The sequence below is a fragment of the Hemiscyllium ocellatum genome, chromosome 9, assembly GCF_020745735.1.
Source record: "Hemiscyllium ocellatum isolate sHemOce1 chromosome 9, sHemOce1.pat.X.cur, whole genome shotgun sequence".
Classification (NCBI taxonomy): Eukaryota; Metazoa; Chordata; class Chondrichthyes; order Orectolobiformes; family Hemiscylliidae; genus Hemiscyllium; species Hemiscyllium ocellatum.
In genome coordinates this window covers 96,768,545-96,795,851 of record NC_083409.1, presented here as the reverse complement: position 1 = coordinate 96,795,851, position 27,307 = coordinate 96,768,545, and the positions used below count along the sequence as shown (strand labels likewise).

At 41.6% G+C, this 27,307-nt stretch overlaps 1 protein-coding gene across 1 annotated transcript in view; it reads right to left on the bottom strand.

Moving 5' to 3' along the window:
* Window positions 1–27,307, bottom strand: part of dipk1aa (divergent protein kinase domain 1Aa) — a 62,896-nt gene that overhangs the window by 7,518 nt on the left and 28,071 nt on the right. The window contains exons 2-3 of the mRNA XM_060829965.1: window positions 15,260–15,394; window positions 3,799–3,906 (exon numbers count right to left, since the gene is read on the bottom strand). Of these exons, the coding sequence (XP_060685948.1) occupies window positions 3,799–3,906; window positions 15,260–15,394 (243 nt within the window). The remainder of the gene's footprint in view (window positions 1–3,798; window positions 3,907–15,259; window positions 15,395–27,307) is intronic.

The following is a 27,307-nucleotide window of genomic DNA, read 5'->3' as shown; positions in this document are numbered from 1 at the left end:
GAAGAGACAGAGTGAAAGATGGGTGAGGGGGCAGAGATGGGTTGGGAGAGTGCACATGCGTGCATGAGTGATAGAGTGTGTGAGATTGTGATGGAGTATATGCGTGAGAGAAGATGTGCGCATGGGTGAGAGAGAGAGAGAGTGTGTGAGTGTGTGAGTGCGCGCGCCAGAGAGAAAGACAGCATGAGAGAGTGAGAGATAGCACGTCAGGGAGTCTGCATGAGTATGTAAGAGCATGTGAAAGAGTCTACAGTGTATTGGGGGGTCATCTGTAGTGCGACATGAACCCAAGGTCCCAGTTGAGGCCATCCCCATGGGTACCGAACTTGACTATCAGCCTCTGCTCATCCACTGCGGTATTGCATAACCCAAAATCCACCTTAGAGGACAGTCACCTGAAGATTTAGATTAGATTAGTTACAGTATGGAAACAGGCCCTTCGACCCAACAAGTCCACACCGACCCGCCGAAGCGCAACCCACCCATACCCCTACATTTACCCCTTACCTAACACTGCGGGCAATTTAGCATGGCCAATTCACCTGACCCGCACATCTTTGGACTTTGGACAGTGGGAGGAAACCGGAGCACCCGGAGGAAACCCACGCAGACACGGGGAGAACGTGCCAACTCCACACAGTCAGTTGCCTGAGGCGGGAATTGAACCCGGGTCTCTGGCGCTGTGAGGCAGCAGTGCTAACCACTGTGCCACCCACTAATCTGAGGCCAAATGTCCTGGACCACTGAAGGGTTCCCTGACTGGGAGGGAACATCCCTGTTTGGCGACTGTTGTAGTGTCTGCTTTGTCGGAGCTGGAATGTCACTTTTTTTTAAAAAGCCTGAAGTTATCTCAGGAATGTGACTTGAAAGAAGTCCTGGGACTTGCATATTAATGAATCAAAACTTGCAACCCATTCTAAAAGATGAAAGACTTAACAGCAATCTAGGTTTGTTCAATATATTGCATCAGTTGTATGACACTATGACCTTTTGCTAGATTAGATTAGATTAGATTCCCTACAGTGCGGAAACAGGCCCTTTGGCCCAACTACTCCACACCGACCCTCCAAAGAGTAACCCACCCAGACCCATTCCCCTACTCCCTACTAATGCACCTATCACTATGGGTAATTTAGCATTGGACTGTGGGAGGAAACCGGAGCATCCGGAGGAAACCCATGCAGACACTGGGAGAATGCGCAAACTCCACGCAGACAGTTGCCAGAGGCTGGAATCGAACCCAGGCTCCCAGCGCTGTGAGGTAGCAGTGCTAACCACTGAGCCACTGTGCCTATAAATTCTGTGTTCAATGATCCAGCTCCACTAACTAACTGACGAAGGAGCAGCACTCCGAAAGCTTGTTCTTTCAAATAAACCTGGTGTTGTGTTATTTTTAACTTTGTCCATCCCAGTCGAATACCAACACCTCCAGTGCACATAGAGTAATGTTCCTGGCCTTTAACCTCTTAAATTAAAAACTTATTGGTTGCCTCGAAACTATCTGGTTTATCACTTACCTCTCACATGTTGCTTCTCATTCACCAGCTCTCTGAAACCCCTCGCTCCATCCCATGTAATGTTTCTTACACTCTATCCCCCTTGCTGCTTCCCTCTTCTGTCCTCCTCACTCCATTGTGTTTGCGTCTATCTTTAGCTCTTCACTCCCTTCCCACTCCTTTGCTCCCTCCTACTCTTATTTTCTGCTTGTACATAGGCTCCTCAGAGAGTCAAGTGGATTTAAAACGCAGAAGGCATGGTGGCTCAGGGCTTAGCACTGCTGCCTCAAAAACCAGACACACTGGTTCGGCTCCACCCTCAGGTGACAGTCTGTGTGGAATTTGCACATACATCCCGTGTCTGCGTGGGTTTCCTCCAGGTGCTCCAGTTTCCTCTCTCAGTCCAAAGATGTGCAGGTCAGGTGGGTTGGCCATGCTAAATTGTCTGTAGTGTTCAGGGGTGTGTAGATTAGGTGGATTGACCATGGGAAATGAAGGATTACAGGGATAGGGTAGGGAGGTGGTTCTAGGTGGGATGCTCTTTGTAGGGTTGGTGTGGATGCGATGGGCTGCCTCCACACAGTGGGGACTCGATGAAGTAAAAGTCGTATGCAAAGGTGGATGAAGATTTGGTGACATTCCAGACGAAGAGTTGATGCTCGAAATACAGACTCTCCTGCTCCTCGGATGCTGCCTGACCTGCTGTGCTTTTCCAGCACCACACTTTTTGACTCTGATCTCTAGCATCTGCAGTCCTCACTTCCTCCTAGCATGCAAATGTGTCCATGATGCAAAAAGAGGTATGCATGATGCACTAAAATCGATAAAAAAAAAAATCCATCCCTAACAGGCATTTTCCCACCAAGTAGAAGTGTTGAAAATTTAAGTTAGAAACAAAATAAAATCACAATCTGGTCAATATTTTAAAAGTCAGCGAGGGGAGAAAATCAAACAACAAAGCTGTGTGTAAGTTTACTACTGCACTCCTTGACGCAAAGTCCACAATCTCAACCATTTATTCAGACACAAACAAATGCAGATGTCCTGAGGTCGCTTCCAAAATCCACTGGAGATCAGTATACTGAAAACCATTCCTTGGACCAAAAGTAACCCAACTACATAGAAGAGAACATGGTTTCAAAATTACCACATTTTGTAAAATCTTTCTTCCATGGAATACTGGCACTTTTGATCAATGATCTCCCTGATCTATGAATAGCCAATAATTTCAAACTCCAGGATCTAAATCATGGTTCTGTTCAGGTTGATACATGGAGCGACAAGGCCAGCAGATGGCATTGTGGCATACCTCTAGCTCTGAATTCTCAATACAGGGCAATCTCCATTGTCCGATCGACTCGGGCGAGCAATATTTTGTTCAGACAATCGAATGTTCGGATAACACAGTTTACTCAAGCATTGGGACCTTGAGATCTTGTTCAGATAATCAAGGTTTTTACTGTATAGCCTGAGAAGTCAGCAGCTGTCTTGAGTGGAGGATATGGAGGTGCCAGTGTTGAACTGGGGTGGACAAAGTTAAAAATCTCTCAACACCAGGTTATAGCTCAATAGTCCTGTTAGACTATAACCTGATGTTGTGTGATTTTTAACTGACGGAGGAGTACTTTCTCTAACACAGGTACACATTCTTCAACAGCCTGCCCTTCAGTAATCAAGACTAAATACAACATAATAGACAAGAAAAATGATTGCAATGTTTAGGTAATAATTGATCATATTTCTGATCTGCTGGAATTGCTCGCACATCTAAGTAATGTGAGTAAAACAACATTCAAATTTAAACTTGTTTGCATTTAAAGCAGAGCCAAGAGCTAAAATGGCCATGTTTAGTGACAGAGTAACAAAGATGTGAATTTTTGATAACATTCAAAGTCCATGTCTTAGAGTTTAAGTTTGTATGATACTGTACAGTTTGCTGAATCTGACAGTAAATCATGAATTAAAAGTTCAGATTTCACAGGAAAAATCATGTGATTTGAAACATTACAGCAATAGCAATGACTCTTTTTGCTTTAATGTTTTTGTTGTACATGTAAAATTGTCATTGTGTATAATAATAAAGTAAAAGACAAATTAAATGTAAAAAAAGTGTTCTACAGTCCAGGTCTTGACACCCAGTTAAACAACCATCTTCCATAATGCTAAAACATGATGCAGTCAACTAACATGACCTTATTGCTCCAATACGTTGTATTTGCAATACATTCCTTAAAATATTTAAAAAATTAGCAGTATGCAATCTTTAACAATTAAAATGCCAGATTTTTTGCCATGCTCTTACCTGATTGTTAGGTTTATTAGAGAGGCACTTGCCAAAATAAAGAGTGCCCTTATCACACAGGCTGCCACATGCTGATCCATCAATAATTCCCTTCTTGTATTTATCACACTAGAAGAGAAATAGCAGAAGACTAAGATTCTTTCAGAAGTGTATTCACAAAAAAGGAGATTCTCAATTTTACACACACTAGATAAAAAATGGCAAGACCAGCCTTAATTTCCCTTTGCTGGGCTATTTTAGAGTCAACCACCTTAATGTATACTGAGTGTAGCACGTAAGACTGTAAGAAATAGGACATTTGCCTTTCAAACCTGCCATTAAATAGAATCATGGTTAGCCAGACCAGACTGCAGATTTCTTTCCCTCAGGCACATTTGTGAATCAGATGGGTTTGCAGATCTCAAGGAAAAATCATTTTCTCCAGCAAATCATTCTGTGTATAATCACACTATTATTAATATCATCTTTTTACCATGCTTTAGGAAACATTATGTTTCTTCCATTGTTTCTGATTATTCAAAAATTGTACTACTGCTGTCCCCCTAGCTACCATCTCCCTCCATAACAAATATTAACACCAGGTCTGCTAAAATTTCAACAATCTGTAATTGACATTTTCTCTGATAATCTTTACCACATCAAATAACTATACTTTAAAATGTACTCAGTTGGTTACAATGAACTTTGCGATACTATAATCATAAAATTTCAAGGTGCATCTTTTATGTAATCTTAATTTTTTAATAATTAACTTTACATGGCTGAGGATCAGCTGATCTTTTACAATTTCTCCTTTATGGTCCTTCTATATTCCTTCGTTCTCCGTTGCACTTCCTACCTAACACCTGTCATAGAATACAGAACGTTACAGTGTAGTACAGGCCTGTTGGCCATCAATGTTGCGCCGACCTGTGGAACCAATCTGAAGCTCATCTAACCTACACTATTCCAGTTCACTATTCATTGTGCCTATCCAATGACCATTTAAATGCCCTTAAAGTTGGCGAGTCTACTACAGTTGCAGGCAGTGCGTTCCATGCCCTTACTACTGAGTAAACAAACTACCTCTGACATCCATCCTATATCTATCACTCCTCAATTTAAGGCTATGTTCCCTTGTACTAGCCATCACCATCTGGGAGAAAAGGCTCTCACTGTTCAACATATCTAACCCTCTGATTATCTTATATGCCTCAGTTAAGTCACCTCTCAACCTTCTTCTCTCTAACAAAAACAGCTCCAGGTCCCTCAGCCTTTCATCATAAGACCTTCCCTCCATACCAGACAACATCCCAGTAAATCTCCTCTGAACCCTTTCCAAAGCTTCCACGTCCTTCCTATAATGCGGTGACCAGAACTGTACGTAATACTCCAAATGTGGCTGCAGAGTTTTATACAGCTGCTGCATGACCTCATTGTTCTGAAACTCCATCCTCTACCAACAAAAACTAAGACATATATGCCTTCTTAATAACCCTATCAACCTGGGTGGCAACTTTTAAGGATCTATGTACCTGGACACAAAGATCTCTCTGCTTATCTACACTACCGGAGATGGTCAGGGAGCATCCAAGGAGCAGGAAAAATTGACACTTCTGGCAAAAGCCCTTCATCAGCCCTGATGAAGGACTTCTACCAGAAACGTCAAGTTTCCTGTTCCTTGGATGCTGCCTGACCCACTTGCTTTTCCAGTACCACTCTAATCTAGACTCGATCTCCAGCAGTTGCAGTCCTCACTTGCACCTACACCACAAAGAATCTTACTCTGCATTCCTGTTACTTCTTCCAAAGTGAATCACCTCACACTTTTCAGAATTAAATTCTATTTGCTACCTCTCAGCCCAGCTCTGCAGCTTATCTAATCTTCTGTAACCTACAACATCCTTATTCCCTATCCACAACTCAAAGAACTCAATAAGGTTTGAGAGGCATGACCTACTTTTCACAAAACAGTGTTGACTATCCCTAATCAACTTTTTCTTTTCTAGATAATTATAAATCCTCTCTCTTATAAACTTTGCCAACACTTCACCCACAACTGAAGCAAGGCTCACTGGTCCATAATTACCAGGGTTGTCTCTACTCCTCTTCTTGGAGAGAGAAACATTTGCTATCCTCCAGTATTCTGGTATTATTCCTGTCGACATGAAGATGACAAAGATCAAAGCCAAAGGCTCAGCAATCTCCTCCCTGGCTTCCCAGATGTAGACTTGCTCTTTTTTCTCTTTATTTCTATCTTCTGCGTCATTCAAAGAGCTCTAGATTTAGTATGTTTTGAGAAGATTTGTAGCTCAGTTTGAGGTTCTGGTTCTAGAAACAACTCTAGATTTGTTTTTTTTTCTGCCTTTCCCATATGAGGGCACATACTTCTATTGTATTCAAACCCATTTTCTCTTTAAAGGTAACCCATTCCCACCAACCTGTCATTCCAGTCTATCCAACCCAGCTGGTTTTGTTTCATCGAAGGTCCACTCTTGACCAGTTGATTTTTCTCACTCTGATTGACCATTGTCCCAAACCTTTAGATATAATGATCACTGTCTCCTAAATATTTTCCACCGATACTTGATCTACTTGGTCCAACTTATTTCCAAAATCCAGGTCCAACTGTGTATCTTTCTTTGTTGAACTAGACACATACAGCTGTCAGAAATTCTTCTGAACACAATCTTGCTGTCTCTGCCCCTTACACAAATCAATATTCCAGTGAACACTGAAAAAAATTAAAGTCAATTATCCCTATTTCATGATGTTTGCATCTCCTTCTAATTTCCCTCAAGATTTGATCTTCATTCTTCCCACCAACTGGTGGCCTATAGGCTACACTATACAATATTATTGCACTCCATTGCACTATGGTGCTCTGGTTAGGCCCCATTTGGAGTACTGTGTCCAGTTTTGGTCCCCACACCTCAGGAAAATGTCTTCAAGGCAGAGATTGATAGATTCTTGTTGTCTCGAGGAATTAAGGGCTATGGGGAGAATGCGGGTAAGTGGAGTTGAAATGCCCATCAGTCATGATTGAATGGTGGAGTGGAGTCGATGAGCCGAATGGCCTTACTTCCACTCCCAGGTCTTATGGTCTTTTGTTCCTTAGCTTCAGCTGAATTGATTCTGGTCATGAATCCACTGGGAAATGTTTTCTCTCCAGTAGTGCAATGCTGTCCCTAACTAATACTGTCACCCCTTCTCCTTTCCTCCTTTTGTTTGCTTTTCTGAACACCGAGTACTGCAGAATATTTAACACTCAGTCCAGACATTCCTTGAACCAGACTTCTGTTATTACCATGGCATCATATTTCCACACGGCAAACTGTGTCGGTTAGTTCTCAATCTTAATTAATCACACTCCATGCATTCATATAAATGCACAGTAATCTTGATTCAGACTTAACTTGCCCCGTTACTCCAATTCACATATTAACATGAAGCAAAGTAACAAACTGACCCACAACCTGAGCTACAAATCTTCTACGTGTGCAATGCGCTCAAACAGACAAAGGGCACATGACCGTCATCCTGAACAGAACACAGTACACTGAAAAAGCACACTACTCATAGATACTAACACCTACCAACAGGTGGCGATGGACCAGACTCCACAGCAAGAAAACCGTATTACAGCAACCCTTGAGGAACCTTCAAAAGACAGGTGAAATTAACAAGCCAGACCCTCAAATAACAAAACCTGAAGGTTCCAACATCTATGGATTACCAAAGCTACATAAACAACGGGCCCCCCTCTCAGACCCCACAGTCTCACTGCCCGGTACACTGACATACAGCAAGGGAACTGCAACGTAAACTGAAATACCTAGTAGAAGACTCAAGCAACTTTATCCACTCCACCCAGGAATTCCTGATCAAAGACACCAAGGGTAGAGGAAGACAAGGTCATAGTTTCCTTCGATGTGATGGTCTTATTTGCATCACCCTAGCAGAAGAAACACTGGCCTCACTGCTAGAAGAGCCAAGGACACAAACACCTGACAGCTCCAACTCCATCAGCAAGGATAGCATCCTCAATCTAGTAGACTAGTCTCAAACAAATAAACCTGCTGGACTATAACCTGATATCGTGCGAGTTTTGACCTTGTCCACCCCAGTCCAACACCAGAATCTCCACATCATTCAGGCAAAGGGAAATGTGTGGCTTGAGGGATGATGTACACTCATTTCTTCATTTCTATAAACCTTCCATTCCTAAGAACTCCCATGTAGGATGAAATTCAAAGAATGGAGCGCATTAAAAATAAGTTAAAACGATTAAAAATATAATTGAAACTTAATTTTTGCCTATGAATACTGACGTTTGTTAGTTTTTGGTGCAACTAGGAATTTGCAATTCGTGATTTCATGGACACAGCGGATTTATGATATGGGGAGGGTTTCAGATTTTTGGGACATGGCAATCACTTTCGAGAAACGAGAAAGCTGTTCGGAAGAGACTGGCTTCATCGGAGCCTAAATAGAACTATTCTCTTGGTTGAGTGTGTAAACAGCATAGTGAGGATAGATACGAACTTGTAAGGTAGAGGGTGCATTGATAACTGGGCTTAGTTTTCAAAGTACTAGTGAGAGCAAAAGAGGGATGGTGAGCGGACAGAAGGATGAGGAAAGGTTTAAGTGTTGAGAATGAACCAAAGAAATGGTCAACTCCCAATGAGCAATAAATAGATAAGGGCAGGGTTAAACTTATGTATTGAAATGCATGGAGAACAAACTTGGGGAACTGGAAGCAGAAATTGCTCAATGCGTATATGACAAAATAGCATTGACAGAAACAGGCTCATGCCAGAAAAGGACTGGATACTGGTTTTTAGTAGAAACAGGGGGAGTGAAAAAAGCATGGTATCAAGATAGAATTCCTGGATTAGAAACTATATGGTCAGAGGTACAGGAAGGGAGTGGTGACTTTATTGGATATTTATTACGGACCTCCAAATAATGGGAACAAGACGACAGTATTTGTAGGCAGATTATGGAAACCTGCAGGACAGGTCAGGTTGTGATAATTGGTGATTTCAATTACCCTAGGGTAGACTAGGAATAAGGTAAAGTGGGACATGGAAAGAAGAAATTCCTGCAATGTGGGCAGGAGAACTTTACGGAATAGTGCATTTCTGCCCTACCAGGGAAGAAGCTGTACTGGATCTTGCCCTAGAAAATCAGGCAGGTCAAGCAGAGAACATCAGCATTTCAGAAATAGCAATAATAATAAAATTCAATATTAAGTTGGAAACGAATCAAATCAGTCAAGGATTAAGAGCCCCACTGGAAAACAGGGGTCAAAGTTGAACTGGAGTAAGTTGATTCAAAACGCATTTTGATGGATGAAGTAGATGAAAAATGAGAGACTTTCAAAAGGTGAGAGATGAATAGGGTCCAAGATAAGTATATACCATAGTTTGGGAGAAGATTTGTAGCTCGGGTGTCATTACTGTGGTTCTGTTCGCCAAGCTGGGAGTTTTTGTTGCAAATGTTTTCCCCCTTTCTAGGTGACATCCTCAGTGCTTGGGAGCCTCCTGTGAACATGACAGAAGCGCTTCACAGGAGGCTCCCAAGCACTGAGGATGTCACCTAGAAAGGGGACGAAATGTTTGCAACAAAAACTGCCAGCTCGGTGAACAGAACCACAACAATAAGTACATACCCATAAAATAAATACAGGGCACCCTTAGCTAGAATATCCTGAATGACAAATGATATTGATGAGAAAATGAGTAAAAGGAGACAGATGATGCATACTGAAATAATAATGTTAGCAGTATAAATCAGAAAGAGTATCTCAAATGCAAGAGAGGCGCCAAGGCTGGAAAAAGGAAGACTAAGAGGAAGCACAAGGAAAGGATGGCAAGGTTGCACTAAAACAAATTCTACAATGTTCTTCAAACAAATTAATAGTAAAAAATTAGCTAAGGATAGAGTGGGTCCCAAAGAAACAAGCAGGGTAAACTGCTCACTGTAACAAAGGCATGACAGAGGTACGAAGTGAATATTTTGCCTGTCTTAACCAAATGAGAAAATATGGGTATTGAGCAACTGAACAGTATAATGAAAGATAAAGAGGTGCTAAAAAGGCTGGCAAGACTCTAGTTGTAGAAGTTACCAGGCCTGGATGGAAAGGATCCTATCGGAGATAAGGAGGTGAATTATGGAGTCATTGACAAATTCTCCAGGTCTCTTTGAACACCGAATTAGTCCCTGGGGACTGGAGGATTGCAAATTTGATGCTATTGATTAAGAGAGAGGAAAAAGGATAGCTCACAAACTGTAGACCTATTAGTTTGACACCAACAGTGCATAAACCGATGGAGGCCATACTATAGGATAAGATAAACATACACTTCAATAAAAGTAATACTAGACTGCCAACATGGCTTTATCAAGGATAGGTCATGTTTGACAACTTTAATGGAGTTCTTTGATGAGGTGACACATGCAGTGGATGATGGCACTGTTGTGGTTTGGACTTTAAGAAAGCATTTGATACAGTGCCTGGTAGGTTCATTTGCAAGTTGGAAATGTTTGGGATTAATGGGTCCTTGGCAGCATGAATTCGAAGGTGGCAACATGAGGGAAGGTATAGATGGGCATTTCTCAGACTGGAAATGAATCGATAATGATGTACCAATGGATAGGTGTTGACACCCTTGCTTTATTTTTGATTTATATAAAATGATTTGGAGATGGAGGTTGGGAGCAAAATCCCTTAAATGTATAGAGGATACAAAGCTAGGGGGAATAGCAAATTGTGAGGATGATGCTAAGCAACTAGAGGGACATTGACAAGTTGGTCAAATAGGCAGATATCTGACAGATGAACTTCATTGCAGACAAATATGAGGTGATGCATTTTGGTTGAAAAACAAACCAATACAGGCTCAAATGGTACAACTTCAAGGGGAGTACAGGAGCAGAGTGACACTTAGGGTTCACATGCATAATTCTCTCAAGGTGACCGTGCAAGGTGCAACAGTTGTTAAGGCAGCTTACAGGATCCTTGGGTTTATGAATAGAGATAGAGTATAAAAGCAAGGCAGTGATGCCTCACCTGCACAAATCATTGGTCAAAAAACATTTAGAGTATTGCTTTCAGTTCTGAGCACCTATTTAAAAGAAGAATGTTGAATCCCTGGAGATGGTTCACAGGAGATTTACTAGAATGACACCAGGAATTACAGATTTTCAATACAAGGAAAGAGGTGAGAAATTCAGCTTAATCTTCTGTGTTCTAAGACGAATAAGAGGTAATCTTAAGAGTTATGAACAATTCTGACAGGGTGAAAGAGGATATTTTGTTTCCACTAGTTTGCAAGTCAGTAACTAAGAACCACAATTTCAAGCTTGCCAACGAGAGAGCTAGGAGTAAGTGGAGGAGAAATTTCTTTACTCAGTTGTTAGGATTTGGAATGTGCTACCTGGGAGAGTGGAGGGGGACTCCTTGGGAGATTTCAGAGGAGAACTAGGGAAGCATTTGAAAGTGATGAATTGACGGGGGCTATGGAGATAGGGCTGAAGAATGGGACAAGCTGGATAGCTCCTTGGGAGCCAGTACAGGCATGAAGGGCTAATTGACTTCCTTCAGTGCAACAAAATTCTACACACCCATGACTGACACCAGGAAGGCAACACAGTATCTACTGCCACAGAAGTAGTTGCCGATGGGGTTTCAAAAGTACAAGACATTCTTGATGTAAAGCTATAATGTGTACTTTTACATCCTGTACAAGCATTAGATTTTATCTTGCAGTTCTAGTGGAGGGGCAGAGAAGATTTCCAGAGCTCTGCATGCTTGTTTGATGCTGTGAATCACTTACAGAAGTAAAAACTGAAGGAAAAAAGATCTGAAACTTTTTGGTGACAAGAAATTATGGAGTTCCAGCACTTTTATGGTCTGCAGTGAATTCAAATTATTTTTGGTCATTTCAAATAGATGGAATCAACAGACTTCAAGTTGGTAGAAACATTAGTTTTCCCTTTATTACCTCCTTTATGATCAATCCATTTCTATACAATCAAATAATTAGAACATTTCAGCATCTAGCTTAGTATGCGTAATACAAATATTCCACTCGGACAGTATCTTTGACAACTTATTCATAAATCGGTGTCAAAGTTGTACAAACACTACAAATTGACTGGTTTGAATTGCGCATGACATTAATGTGGGCCTCCCTAATTTTCTTAGCAGCAAGCAGCATAACTGTTTTGACAGAGCACTTAGTTGTTAAGTTCTGGTGTGTGATGTCCTCGGTTCCTCTTTATTTTCTCTCGATGCTTTTCGTCAGCACACACCTGGAGTTGTTCAGTTGCTCATGGAGCCTGCTCCACTATTCAAGCTCATGTCTGAACTTGTATATCCATCTTCTTAATGTTTCCTCATTCACTGATATAGGTTAAAACAAGATCTGGGCAGGGATTTGGCATGAAGAACATTCACATTCCAAGGTTTTGTTTACATGATCCAGTAAAATACACACTAACACTGCTTTGGAGGTCATTTCTCCTAGCTAACAAGTCCAGAGATCGGGATCATCATTTTAGGATAAGGGGGCATTTAGGACTGACAGGTGGAGAAATTTCTTCACAAGAACATTGTGAATATTTGACATTCTCCAGGCAAGAGCGTCTTGAATGCTCATTACTAGAGTGCATTTGAGATTAACTTTTGGTGACTAAGGTAGCAATGGTCATCTGCTGCATACTTCTTACAAGCTAAAATGACAGTGGAGCAGGTGGTGACTAGAAATTTTCCTGCACGGTTTCACTGAAAAAACAACCTCAGGGACTGCCAGCAGAGACAGGCCAATAATTCTTGAAAGCTGAGTTGCTTCTATTCAGTAACAGAAGGGCCACTGAAGACACATTTGGAGGGAAGGACTCAACAGCAACCACTGTTCTCCTGCCTCATGCAAGTACACTATTTAGTTGGTGAAACAATCTATAGCCAAAGCTTCAATTTTTCCTCACCCCTCCTCAGGGCAAATCTGCTCCCTTTAGGAAACAACTGGACAAGAGACTGGGGATCTCGTGATAAGGCCAGTGGCTTTTTGTTTAGACTTAATACCAGCACACAGAGGCACATAACTCTTGCTCGGATGCTATCAATAGCGTTCATAAAGAGACTTGTTCATCTTTCCTTGTATCACATGCCAGAGATCTAAAGACATATACCTTAAACAGCAACATTTGAGTAGCTGACCAACATATCGGTCAGTTGAGCATAGTATCACTCGAATTTAAATGCAACATTATTTCATATCTGTCACAATGTTCCTACAATTCGCCCCATTACATGACTGCATGGGAACTTCTTACTCTCACTTTCCATAGACCACCTCAGATTGCACTGCCTCCTATGTAATATGTGGCATACATACATAAAAATAAATGCATAAATATAGTTCCCTTTGGGCATAATGAATGGTATTTTGGGTCAGGTAAATTAACACATTATGGTTAGCATGCAAACGGGATGTCTTGCTAAAGATCTGGAATTTAGTGCAGGGGAATTTCTTTTTCTTTCAAAAATATGGTTTCCATTTCCTGGATGGTCATGTAACCAATCCAGTGCTACCATCCTTAGGTCTTCCACTTTCAATAGATTTGAGCAGCTGTGGCTGATGATTCCTTTCATAAGTACTCATGTAGCTTTGCATCAAAACAGACATGAACAACTGCAGGGCATGTTTTGGTGGGTAAACCACCAACCGTGCTATTTGTGGCTCTTCGTCCTTGCTGCAAGCTACATTCAGCGTCAGTGCTTCCTTTATAAAACCTGGTTGACGCAGGGCCTGTTGCACAGAGAGATATCTACAGACATGTGCTGGCAAATTCTAAATAAAAATGCCATTGTGCACAGCAAATGCATGCTGATCCATACCCCAAAGACAAATATCAAGCAGATAGCACTTCCTTATCACTCCAGATGGTTCCCAGGTGGTGGCAATACCATGCTGATTAACCTTGAGGTAGAGACAGAATATATACATAAATATACAAGACTCCTTGTTTAAAATAAAGTCAAGGATATTATTTCATATTTTAATAACCTAACTAGCATACATAAAAGAATATTTATTGTGTTCACGTGTGCAGAATCAAAATGCATAGCTAAATGAAAAATGGAAGAAACTTGGGACATTATTGCAAGTTTTCTCATTGATTAATAGGTTCTCTCATAATCATTTTAAAAAAAAATAATTTCAAGAAATAACATGCAAGCAATGGGATAAAGAAAATGTAACAAACTTACCTGAACAACTGGATAATACATCCAAATTTGATGTAGAACCAATGAAAATAGGAAAAAAAAATCTAAACATGGAGAAGCCTTAATAAACAAAATTATAAATAAAATTATGTTATAACGCTAACAGACTAAGACACTGAAGATAGAAATGAGAACTCAAGAGCACTCTCAAAAATGCTGAGGAATGTGTGTGCTCACATACTTTCTCCACAGGGAGAGAGGGGTGTGGTCTGTCTTACTCTTCTTTGAACTGGTATTGTTAAACAACACTCACCAACAGATGTCTACACTTCACTGAAGTTATACTTTCGCCAGAGAAAACTTTGATACAGCCTTTTCTCAAATGAAACAGAAACTTGGTAACTTAGCACACACTGTTGTCAAGTCTGCTACTCAGCAGATTGACCACACAGCACAGGTATACATATAAATTGCTGCAGAGGCTTTTAATAACAATAAATATACACAAAAGTTCAAAAACCATAATTTATTTGAAGAAATTGATGCAGCATTCTATTTGAAAGTTTTTTGTTGTTCAGGCTACAACAATGGCTTTGTTGGCTTGATTGTTTATATGCAGAAACATGGGGAAGACAAGAAAGGAAGTCTTCAGATTCAGTGAATAACATGATGCAACAATGGTAATAGAAGTAATTTCAGCACTTCAACTAATTCCAGATAAAGCACCTACTTAAACAAAACCTCTACGTAATTTTCATACAATTTTTGCTGTTCCAAGTAATGCGTTCTGTCCATATTATAATATGGGTTTTTGTAGGGCCCGTGTGTTTATATGGACCTGAAACATCTATATGTACTGATGAACATACAACTGAAAAGCAGTAAGGGACGATGTAGCTGTTAACTCTACAAGACTGGAAACATATTTTAGAAACAAAGTTATTTCATAAATCCATGTGTACCTTGTTTAAATTTAATGACAGGCAGAGAAAGAACTACTGCATAATTCACACAAAAATGTCACTATCTTTATGTTTCACAATGAAGATGTTACTTAGACACTTTTTTCTATGCAAACTTTTTTCTATTACTAGGAGACATTTTTCATTTAGCATTTGAATTAATACACAATGATTAAAGCATTAAAAAAGGGACAAAATATTAATTTACCTTTTAGATGTGACAACATGATACAGTTAATACATTTAAACCAAACAACAGATGCTATAGAACAGAAATACTTACAATTATTTTCTTGCAGTCATGGGCCCGACACAATTCTGTATGAGTAGAATACTGGACATATATTACCCAACTCCCAACAAATACTGCAAGCCATGAAAAGAAGAGGTATTTGACACGTACACATGGCAAGCGGGCCTGTGGGGACAAAAAATGGCATGTGTTGCATAATTATTAACCTCAAAACAAATTATGCATGCTTCAACATCCTAAAACAGATTTCCTTTTAAAAACATACAACCTAATTCAGTATCACAGGTATCCAAACACAGGTTTGGAGTTCAATAGATATCAGACTAATAGAAATTAAAAAATAATCTAGAAATAGGAAATGATGATGACCATTTTGACTATTTGAGAGTGTGTATAGGGTCTGAGCAGGTAGGGAAAGAGTTAAGTTTTGAGTTTTGTGAAACAAAAAAAAAGGTTCAACTAGCATGACTCAGTTCAGATAAGAATTTGCAGTGAACAACGAGGTGCTGGAGGCAAGGGTAATGGGTTAACAAGGTGGAAAAACATTATGTAAAGCCAGTTAACAAGATGAAGAAACATTCAGTATGTAAAGTCAGTAAACAAAGTCAAAAGTATTCATTATGTAGTGCCAGTTAACAAGGTTAAACATTTATTGTGTAACAGCAGAAGGCTTAATCTTTACTACTGACACTCGCTGATTGTATCGGTCATCCAAACAATGCGCATTGTTGCCTTATCTGGATGCTCCTCCCTGCAAGGTGACTATGAATTTCATTAAGAATTTGCTGTTCAAGAGAAGACTGAGAACTCATGTTTCTGTGCACATCGGCATTCATTCAGTCTCCCTCTAGACAGGAATAAAGTTGGAGGAGGTAAAACCATACCGCGTCTGAGCATTTTGCTTTGACTGAGGCATGAATGGGATGACATGTTGCACCGGCTTCTTGTTCACTTATTTTCTCCTGAAGGGAGGGTATCACTAGCAAGACTTGAATTTGTTCTCCATCCCCAAGTGCTCTTTAAACTTAGTAAGTTGCTAGGACTGATTTGTTGTGGGGAAGGTATCAGGAGAAAGTGAGGCCTGCAGATGATGGAGATCAGAGTCGAGAGCGTGGTGCTGAAAGAGCACAGCAGGTCAGGCAGCATCCGAGGAGCAGGAGAATCGCTTCGAGTATAAGCCCTTCATCAGGAAGGTATTAGAATCAGACGGTTATAAATTGGACTCAAAGAAAATCTCAAAAACAATTGGGAAAAGTCAATCTAGCTTTGATAAATGGAAAATTATGTTTAATTATTTTTACAAATGTTTTCAAGGAATTACATGGACTGTGGATAAAGGGGAGCTCATTGGTGTACAGTGTTTAATTTCCAGAAAGCATATGAAAAGCTGCAAAGTAGGATTCTTTGGTGCAGGAGATAATAAATTAGCATGGATGGAAGATGGATTGGCTGGCAGAAAGCACAGCATACATATAAATGGGTCTTCTTCAGATTGATGTACATTCTCATAGCCTCATCCAAGTAATTGGCATGATAGCAAATGTGCAGATGGCAAGACAGATAGCTAAGTATTTTGTGAAGAAAGCAGTACAAGGATGCAGACTAATATAGGTGCAGTATAACGTGGGAAAATCTGAAGTTATTTACTTTGGCAGAAAGAAAATAAAAGCAGAATATTAATTAATAACCGCAGAATTCTGACATACAGAGGGATCGAGATGTTTAATGCATAATTTACAAAATGTTTGTATGCTGGTGTTATAAAGTGGAGGTTGACTCCCCTCTGAGACCTAAAACTGAAACACTTAAAAGAGGAGCACCTCGCCCTACAATGTGTAAAGAGAATGTGAAAAGTTGTGTAACCTGCTTTTCAGCAACTTCTAGTAGTTAAATAAAATAAATTGCTGACATTCACCTTAAAATTAACAAGTTACAATTTAGCTAAGTGAACAAATTAATTAAGCTATTAACAAACCAAATAAATCCTTTCTAATTACTAACTATTCCCAAATAAAACAAGATTCTAATGGTATGTTGTTTCAATGAATAAAAATCCCACTTATAACAAAAATAAGAATTTAGTGTCTCAAAATTCCAGCCAGGTTACATATCTTCTGGAATGTTCTGTGCCTTCCTCCATCGAGTCCTTCTATGAGGAACGCTTCCTCAGATTCTTCTGTCAGAAACACCTTTTCCTCTGATTCTTCAAGGTTGGTACCGTTATTATTTAGGTAACATTTTACCTAGATGAATGAGAGAGTCAACTTCTCTCGAGAGAACGGAGCGCTATTAGCTCTGGGCTATTTGTCCAACTGCCCCCTTCTTTTATACTCGTGACAATGTAACCATATTCCTTACATAGGATTGGTCCTATGTTGTCAAAACCAGATTTAAGTTTAATAGATTTTTGGAATCTAAGTGCTTGGTTCAAATTGATTGGCTGAATTCAAAACCTTTTGTCTTGATAAAAACTGTTATTTGGCCAGCTATCTGTACCTTTTGATACAAATGTTTCAGTTTGTGTTCTCGGTGCACTTGCAAACCCCCAAAGCTGCTCATAGACATCCATTTTAATCTCTAAGCACAGAAAAGAACACCATCTTTTAAAGAGACCAAGCAATGCTTTCCCCATTTTACAAACACTAAATTCGAACTTTCTGCCTCCCAATCTACAATTGCTCTATCCAACTTCCCAACACAGCAAGTGATTGAGCTGGCTAATGGAATGTCATCCTTCATTATGGAGTAACTGAACAAAAATGTAAGGATAATAATTTTAATTTAGACAGGAAATTGATGAAGTCACATCTCGAGTATGGGGACCAGTTTTGCTCCCTTTCTTTAAGGAACAATGTAAATTCATTGGAGATTGTTGAGACAAGGATTACCGCATTCATACTCAGAATGCAGGAGTGAAGTGTGAACAGATTGGGCTTGTTTCTTTTAGAGCTGAGAACACAGAGTGCTGACTTGACTGAAGTGTGTAAGATCTTGAATGGTCTTGACAAAACGGACATGAAAAGGGTGTCATCTATTGTCAGAATGTACAGATTATTTGGGGTCACCTACCTCAGTTAGCTGGACTGAAAATGTGTTGCTGGAAAAGCGCAGCAGGTCAGGCAGCATCCAAGGAGCAGGAGAATCGACGTTTCGGACATGAGCCCTTCTTCAGGAATGAGGAGAGAGTGTGCCGAGCAGGTTAAGATAAAAAGGTAGGGAGGAGGGACTTGGGGGGGGGGAAGGGGAGTTGGAAATGCGATAGGTGGAAAGAGGTTAAGATGAGGGTGATAGGCCGGAGAGGTCAGGAAGAAGATTGCAGGTTAGGGAGGCTGTGCTGAGTTCGATGGTTGGGACTGAGACAAGATGGGGGGGTGGGGGGAAAATGAGGAAATTGGAGAAATCTGAGTTCATCCCTTGTGGTTGGAGGGTTCCTAGGCAGAAGATGAGGTGCTCTTCCTCCAGCCGTCGTGTTGCTATGGTCTGGCGATGGAGGAGTCCAAGGACCTGCATGTCCTTGATGGAGTGGGAGGCAGCGGAGTTGAAGTGTTGAGCCATGGGGTGGTTGGGTTGGTTGGTCCAGGTGTCCCAGAGGTGTTCCCTGAAACATTCTGCAAGTAGGCGGCCTGTCTCCCCAGTATAGAGGAGGCCACATCGGGTGCAGCGGATGAAGTAAATGATGTGTGTGGAGGTGCAGGTGTATTTGAGGCAGATATGGAAGGATCCCTTGGGACCTTGGAGGGAAGTAAGGAGGGAGGTGTGAGCACAAGTTTTGCATTTCTTGCGGTTGCAGGGGAAGGTGCCGGGAATGGAGGTTGGTTTGGTGGGGGGTGTGGACCTGACAAGGGAGTCACGGAGGGAGTGGTCTTTTCGGAACGCTGATAGTGGAGGGGAGGGAAATATATCCCTGGTGGTGGGGTCCGTTTAGAGGTGGCGGAAGTGACGACGGATGTGATGTATATGGAGGTTGGTGGGGTGGTAGGTGAGGACCAGTGGGGTTCTGTCCTGGTGATGATTGGAGGGGCGGGACTCAAGGGCGGAGGAAATGTGGTGGTGAGCATCGTCGATCACGTCTGGGGGAAAATTGCGGTCTTACAACGTAGAATGATACCAACTGCACGGGTTCAATTCCCGCACCAGCTGAGGTTATGATTAAGGACAATCCTTTTCAACCTCTTCCCTCCTGAGGCAAGGTGACCTGCAGGATAAGCCACCAGCAGTCTCCTCTCTCCATAATCAGTGTGCAGCCCTAATGTCTGGTGAGATAATGGTGAATTTACCTTACCTTTATCTTTTAAAAGAACTACGTGGCATTGTTTCAAAAATTAAGATTCACTCTCAGACTGAAATGAGAGGTACTATTTTTCCCCTCATAAAGGCTGTGCCTCAAGGCATTAGAAGCAGGGCCATTAAATAGCTTTAAAAGGAGAGTTCTTTTCAGTTAAGGGATTTCAAGGTTAAACTGGAAGGTAAATGGAAATGTGAACTTTGGGACACAAAACAGACCAAGCATAAACTTATTCAATGGTGGAATAGGCTTGAAGGGGAGAATGGCACGCTTCTGCTCCTAATTCATAGGAAGGCAGAAGCAGTTAAAAGTCAACTACATTGCTCACAAATCACTTGTAAGCCAGACCAAGTGCGAATAACAGATTTCCTTTCCTAAAGGAATTAGTGAATTGGATGGGAATGACAATCTACAAATGGTTTCATGGCCACCATAACAATATTTGATTTGAACTCCACATTTGTTGGTTGAATTTAAATTCCACCAGCTACCACAGTCGGATTTGAAGTTGTGTTTCCACAGCATTGTACTGGACCTTTCACACAGGTGTCTAACATAGCTTTAGTTATATTCAACACAGCAGGAAATTTTTAAAAAATAATCTGCAGCCCTGTGAAATAAAGAATTTCTGCTATCCTGAACCTATGTCCCTTGTTCCGGACTCCCCAACCATTCAGTGCCCAGTCTGTCATGTCCCATTAAAATCCTGAATTTTTGAATGATATCACCACTGATTTCTCTAAGGGCAAAATAATACAAACTCAAATTTACTTAGCCTTGCAACATAAAACAACTCTCCTCCCATGGACCAATCTAATGAACTCTTGCTGAACTGTATTCGCATCTAGTTTTGTATTATGTGCAAACTTGAATATGTATTTTTTATTTCATCTACGCAATTAATCAAGATTATAAATAACTGAGGCACCAACTTTGCTCTTGTAGCACTCCAATAGTCACAGCCTGACAGCTTGAAAAAGCTCAATAGTATACTAGGGTAGTGCCAGTGTCCCTGTTGTTGGGCGAATACTTCCCTGGTTCAAATCCCACCTGCTCCTAAGGTGTGTAACAATGTCGCTGAACTGGTTGATTAGAAAATAAATATTCCAACTCTTGGCTTCCTGTTCATTAACCAAATCATTAATCATGCTAATCAATCATCAATATCAACTCCTACTCCAGAGCCCTTATCCTGGATATAAACCACTTAGAAGTCACCTTATCAAAGCCCTTTGGCAGTCCAAGTGCTCCATATCCATATGCATTTAGAATCCTGAAGAGATAGGTCACTGTTCCAATGGTTGAGCATTCTAGAATGAGGGACTTAGATATGGCATCAAATTAAGAGCAGGAAATAAAAAGGTTTTTAAACAGAGAACTGAAATTGTGGAAGGCATTTTTTTCTCATGTACATATCCAATGAGATGTAGACCTGCCAGCATAAATTCAGTGATGGTTAAAAATGAAATTCCCTACTAAAAAGGGAGGGGAAAAATACTAGAAACAAGAACTATTAGAATTAAAAGTTAGGGATAGAATTCTAAACCTGCAAAAGAGCCTTCCATAGACTGAACAAAATGCTGCATGCAATTATATTACGAGAGATACTAGAGAGGATGCAGAAAATATTTACAATGATGGTACCAGAGGATACAGAAAAAATGGTGCCTTTTGCAGGAGAGCATTATAAACTTCCTCACCTAAGTAATGGCAGTAATGTGGAACGGGAAAAAGTAAACAGGGGAGGAGGCTGGAATGTTGACTCAGTTGAGAGAAAGTGAGAACTGCAGATGCTGTTGATCAGAGTGGAGTGTGGTGCTGGAAAAGCACAGCCGGTCAGGCTACCCTCCCCTCGTGGCACCATCTCCTGCCGATGCAAGAATTGCAAAATCTGTACCCGCACCTCCCCCTTTACCTCTGTCCAAGGCCCCAAAGGAGCCTTCCACATCCACCAGAGATTTATTTGCACTTCCACACATTGTTTACAGTATCAGTTGCTTCTGATGTGGTCTCCTCTACATTGGAGAGGCAGGACGCCTACTTGCGAAGCACTTCAGAGAATATATCCAGGACAAAACACACAAAACAACCTCACCACCCCGTGGCTGAACACTTGAATGCCCCCTCTCACTCTCCCAAAGACATGCAGGCCCTGGGCCTCCTCCATCGCCAAACTCTTACCACCTGATGCCTGGGAGGAGGGACACCTCATCTTCTGCCTTGGGACTCTCCAACCACAAGGGATCAATGTGGATTTCAGTTTCCTCATTTTCCCTCTTCCCCCCCCAACCCCAAACCCAGATCCAACCTTCCAACTCAGCACTGCCCTTGTGACCTGTCTATCTCCCTTCCCATCTATCCACTGCACCATCCTCTCCGACCTATCCCTTCACCTCCACCTTCATATACCTATCGCATTCCCAGCTCCCTACCCCCTCCCATTTATCTCTCAGTCCCCTTGGCCTGCAAACCCCAGTCCTGAAAAAACGGTTTATGGTCCAAATGTTGATTCTCCTACTCCTCGGATGCTGCCTGACCAGCTGTGCTTTTCCAGCTGCACACTTGACTCCCAACTCGATTGGCTGGGCTAAAGTATTCTGCTTCTGTGCTGAATATCCTACATATGCAATCCTTTAATTAAAAGGTCAGTGGGGAAAATAGATACAATCATATTCATACAGAATGGAAACAGACCCTTCGGTTCAACCAGTCCATGGCGACCATGTTCCCACCTGCCTGCGTTCAGCCCATATCCCTCCAAGCCTTTCCTATTCAGATATCAATCCAAATGTCTTTTAAATGTGAACTGTACCTGCATCCACCACTTCCTCTGGCAGTTTATTCTGCCTAAAATAGTTGTCCCTCATGTCCTTTTTAATTCTGTAACTAAGACTCATAAGCTGTTTTCAGAAGGGATTACATTGACATCACCTTGGATCATAATATCCAAAAATGTTCCAATAGGAGAATTTATTTTCTTCAATAATATTTCAGCCTAAACTAGTCAGCCAGTGGTGTTTCATATACTTGGTTAGCTGCTCAAAATACGTGACAGAGTAGGTTAAACACTGATCAGGGAACACAAGGCAGAATTATGCCAACGCACTAAACGAAAGCCCAGTGTAAAGCCAATATGCAGATTTTCGAATTCATGCATGTTATAGTAGACTTAGCATTTAATGTCAAATTTTCATCTTTGGCAGTGTGAATCACTTCACCTTTGAAAAATGGCTAGCTCCTGCGTATATTTATGACAGTGGTACTTTTATACTACAACGTGGAAATGGTATTTTGTACTTTGCTTCAAACTTACTTATACTTATATACGCTGAGGGAAATCAGGATCAATTATCTGAATAGCCAATGCAAATTATGGTGATGGTGAACAAATTCCAGCCAAGGCAAAAGACACAACAAGGCACCCTGAACATAATTCTTTCCAGATAATGCTGCAAAGTTCTAATACAGCTGAACGTGTTGTGGGAAGCTGACTTGTGTTTTGTGCCACTATGTTGACCACTTTTGGCTGCTTAAATGCAAGATTAATGCTCGAGCTGAAATTACCATTTTATTTTAGCTAAGGTATGAGCTTCAAATTGCAAATGCAGACCATAAAAAAAAAGAGGTGCTCACATTTGCAAGAGTAGGAACACATGTAAAAAGTGTTACCAAGTAACTGTTGTTAACATTTTATCTGTTTGACCAGGACTAAACAAACATTGACAGAGATCTCTTCGAGAACAAAGTGGAGGCACCAGAAAGAGGGGTCACATAAATGCATGACATACTACAAAATATTTTCAGACAACCTACCACAGATGCAAGAGGATGGCACAATACAGGTAAGTGTGACATACCATCATGTCGCTTTAAAGGTCATTTTGTTCTGTTTTCTTTTGAAGAGAGGTTGGAAGGCAGAGGTATGCAACAGTCTAGGGTAACATAAACAGCCTTGCGTTTTTTAAAAAAACAATGCAGACTGATTAGGTGTGGCTAGCTCTCTCATATCTAGATTTTTGGGTTTTGACTTTTAGTTAGTAGCCTTAAAAACTATTTATGTCGCAGCGTTGGAACCTCCTGTGAATATCTCCTGGCTGCTACTCTCACTGAATATTCTCTTTGTGCTTTTTTCCTTCCAGGACAGGAGAACTGCACGTGAGAATCTGTGTCTGACTTTTCCTTCTTGCCAAGGGGCATGTTTATGGGACGTTTATTATATTGGAACAGTTCATTTGTAATAGTTACTGTATCTGTTATACTGTTAGGTTTCCAATAGAGTTAAGTTATTCCAGATTTGTCTTTCTTTGGTTGTATTTTAACTACACAGTGTTTAAATAAATTGTTTTGCTTAACAGGAAGTAGTTTGACCAGTCTCATTGTTTCTCGAGCAGGCACTTCACATTTACCTTTAAAAATAAAGTTAGGACTTAGGCGACTTTCTAAAAAATATTTTGAGGGAGTCTGGTCTGGTCTGGTCCATAACAATGACAACAAATTTTCTGATAAATAGCTAGAAAGATTATGAAGGAGAATTAAAAAAAAAGAGCCACACAATAACATTCTTAAAATGGTACAGTGGAAGAGATGGGGGTGGGGATAGAGTGACAGGAGTGCTTAAAAGAGGGATGTTGCAAATTTAAAAGGACTTCAGTGAGTGTTCACTATGATCTCACTCATGTCATGGAAACAGGAGAAAAGGTTCTCTTTTTAGAAACAGGAAGTGGAACTAAATGGTTTAGAATTTGGAACAGAGGTTTTTTTTGGTGAAGAAATCAACTGCTTCTCATTCTACTAATATGCATTATTGGGAATGGAGATGTTGTTTTGTTGGGATGCTGTTTTGATTTATTATTGTCACATGCACTGTGATACAGTGAAAAGTATTGTTTTGTGTTAAGCAAATAAATTCAACCCTCAGGCAAGTGTGGAGTTTACACATTCTCATGGTGTCTGCAAGAGTTTTCTCCAGGTGCTCCGGTTTCCTCCCACAATCCAAAGATATACAGGTTAGGTGGATTGGTCATGCTAAATTGCCCATAGCATCCAGGGATGTGCAGGCTAGGTGGTTAGGTATGGGAAATGCAGGGTTACAGCGATGAAATGGATCTGTGGGATGCTCTTCAGAGGGTCACTATGGAGCCGATGGGCTGAATGACTTGCTTCCACACTATAGGGATTTTAAATCATACTCTTAAGTACATCAGGGGAATAGAGTGCAGAATGTAGTGTTACGAGAAGGTGCAGAGAAAGACAACCTATGACAAGTCCATTCAAAAATCTGATAACAGTGGGGAAGAAGCGGTTCTTGAATAGTGTTCAAACTTTGCAACTTCTGCCTGATGGAAGAGAAGGGTGGGAGGGGTCTTGGATTATGTTGGCTGCTCTCCCAACGCAGCGATAAAGTACAGAGTCAACGGAAGGAAGGCTGGGTTGTGATGACGGGCTGGGTTGTGATGATGGGCTGGGCTGTGTTCACAACTCTAATTTCTTGCAGTCTTGGGCAGATCAGTTTCAGCAACACATTTTCGGCTCCAATCTCCAGCATCTGCAGTCCTCACTTTCTCCCAAAACAGTTGCCATACCAAGCTGTGATGCAACTGAAATTGATACAGGCTATGGTGCATTTATAGGAACAGAAGAGTCAACATTTTGAGCTTAAGCTCTTCATCAGGAATGAGGGGTGGTCCAAGGGGGCTGAGAGATAAATGGTAGGGGGTGGGGCTAAAGAAAGGTAGCTGGGAATGTGCAAGGTAGATTACGGTAGGGGTGAAGGTGATAGATTGGAGAGGAGGGTGGAGTAGATAGGTGGGAAGGAAGATAAACAGGTAGGACAGTGCCAAGTTGTAAGTTTGGATCTGGTGTGTTTGGTGGGGGGTGGGGGATATGAGCAAACTGGCAAAATCCACATTGATGCCTGGTTGGAAGGCCCCCAGGCGAAGACGAGATGCTGTTCCAGGTGTCGAGTGGCTAGGATTTGGTGGTGGAAGAGGCCCAGGACCTACACGTCCTTGGCAGAGTGGGAGAGAGAGTTGAAGTGCTCAGGCACAGGGCAGTGGGGTTTAGTACGCGTGTCCCGGAAATGTGGTCTGAAACTTTTTGCAAGTTGGCGCCCTGTCTCCCCAAGGTGATTGGAGGGGTGATTCAAGGGTGGAGGTGATGCACTGGAGGGCATAGTTGACTATGTGGGAAAGGAACCCATGTGTTCCAATCTCAACAAAGGGCAGAAGCCCTCTGGTCCTCCCCTTCCACCTCACCAGAAACATTGCATCATCCTCCGCCACTTCCACCACCTCCAAACAAACCCCACCACCAGGGATATATTTCCCTTCTCACCCATGTGCGCGTGCCAGATGGACTATTCCCTCCGGGACTCCCTGGTTAGGTCCATGCGCCCTACCAATCCACCTTCCCTGTCACAAGTGCAAAACCTGCACCCACACCTCTGCCCTTACCTTTGTCCATAGCCACAAAGGATCCTTCCACATCTGGGGTCTAGATTAGAGTGGTGCTGAAAAAGCACAGCAGTTCAGGCAGCATCTGAGGAGCAGTAAAATCGATGTTTTGGGCAAAAGCCCTTCATCAGGGATACCTGAAGGGCTTTTGCCCGAAAGATCGATTTTATTGCTCCTCGGATGCAGCCTGAACTGCTGTGCTTTTCCAGCACCACTCTAATCTAGACTCTGGTTTCCAGCATCTGCAGTCATTATTTTTACCTCTCCTTGCACATCTGACAGATTTACCTGTACTTCCACACACGTCATCTACTGTGTCCGTTGCTCTCAATTGGTCTCCTCTACATTGAGAGACAGGATGCCAACTTGCAGAACATTTCAGAGAACGTCTCTGGGACACAAGTACTAATCAACCCCACTGCCCTGTGACTCAACACTCTGCCAAGGACATGCAGGTCCTGGGCTGTCTCCACCACCAAATCGTAGCCACCTGACATCTGGAGGAAGAACACCTCATCTTCCACCTTGGAACACTCCAATCACACAAGATCAATGTGGATTTCACCAGTTTCCTCTCTTTCCACACCCCCCCCCCCCCCCACCTTACCCAGATCCAAATCTTCCAACCTAGCACCATCCTCTTGACCTGACCATCTTCCTTCCTGTCTAATGCATTCCCAGCTCTCCCATTTCTCTCTTAGCCCCCTTGGGCCACTTCCTAATTGCTGAAGAGTTTAAGTTTGAAACATCAATTCTCCTACTCCTTGGATGCTGCCTGACTGTGCTTTTCTAGCACCACACTCTTCAACTCTGATCTCCAACATCTGCAGTCCTCACTTTCTCCTTGGTGAAAATGCCAAGAGTCATTGTGGACATGCTGAATTTCCTGAGCCTCCTGAGCCAGTAAAACAAGCGCGCTTTCTTGAATGAAGCGCTGATGTGGATGGATCAGAATAGATTGTAGGTGATATTTACTTCTAGGGTCCTCAAACTCTCAACCACCTCAGTACCACTGATACAGATAGGCTAGTGTCGTCCACTCCACGTCCTGATGGAGATGACCAGCTCTTTCATTTTAGTGATATTGAGGGAGGGATTGATGTCTTTACACCATACCACTGAGCTGTCTCTTTCTTGTACTCTGTCTTGTCGTTTGTTTGAGATCCAAATCACTATGGTGGTGTCATCAGGAAATTTATTAAATGGAATTGGAGTTGAATTTAGTCACACAATTGAGCGAGTATAAAGGAGTATAGTGAGGGGCTGAGTACACAGCCTTGAGGGGCACCAGAATCAAAGGATTGTTGCGAAGGGGTGTCCTTACTAGTTGTCGCCTGCAGG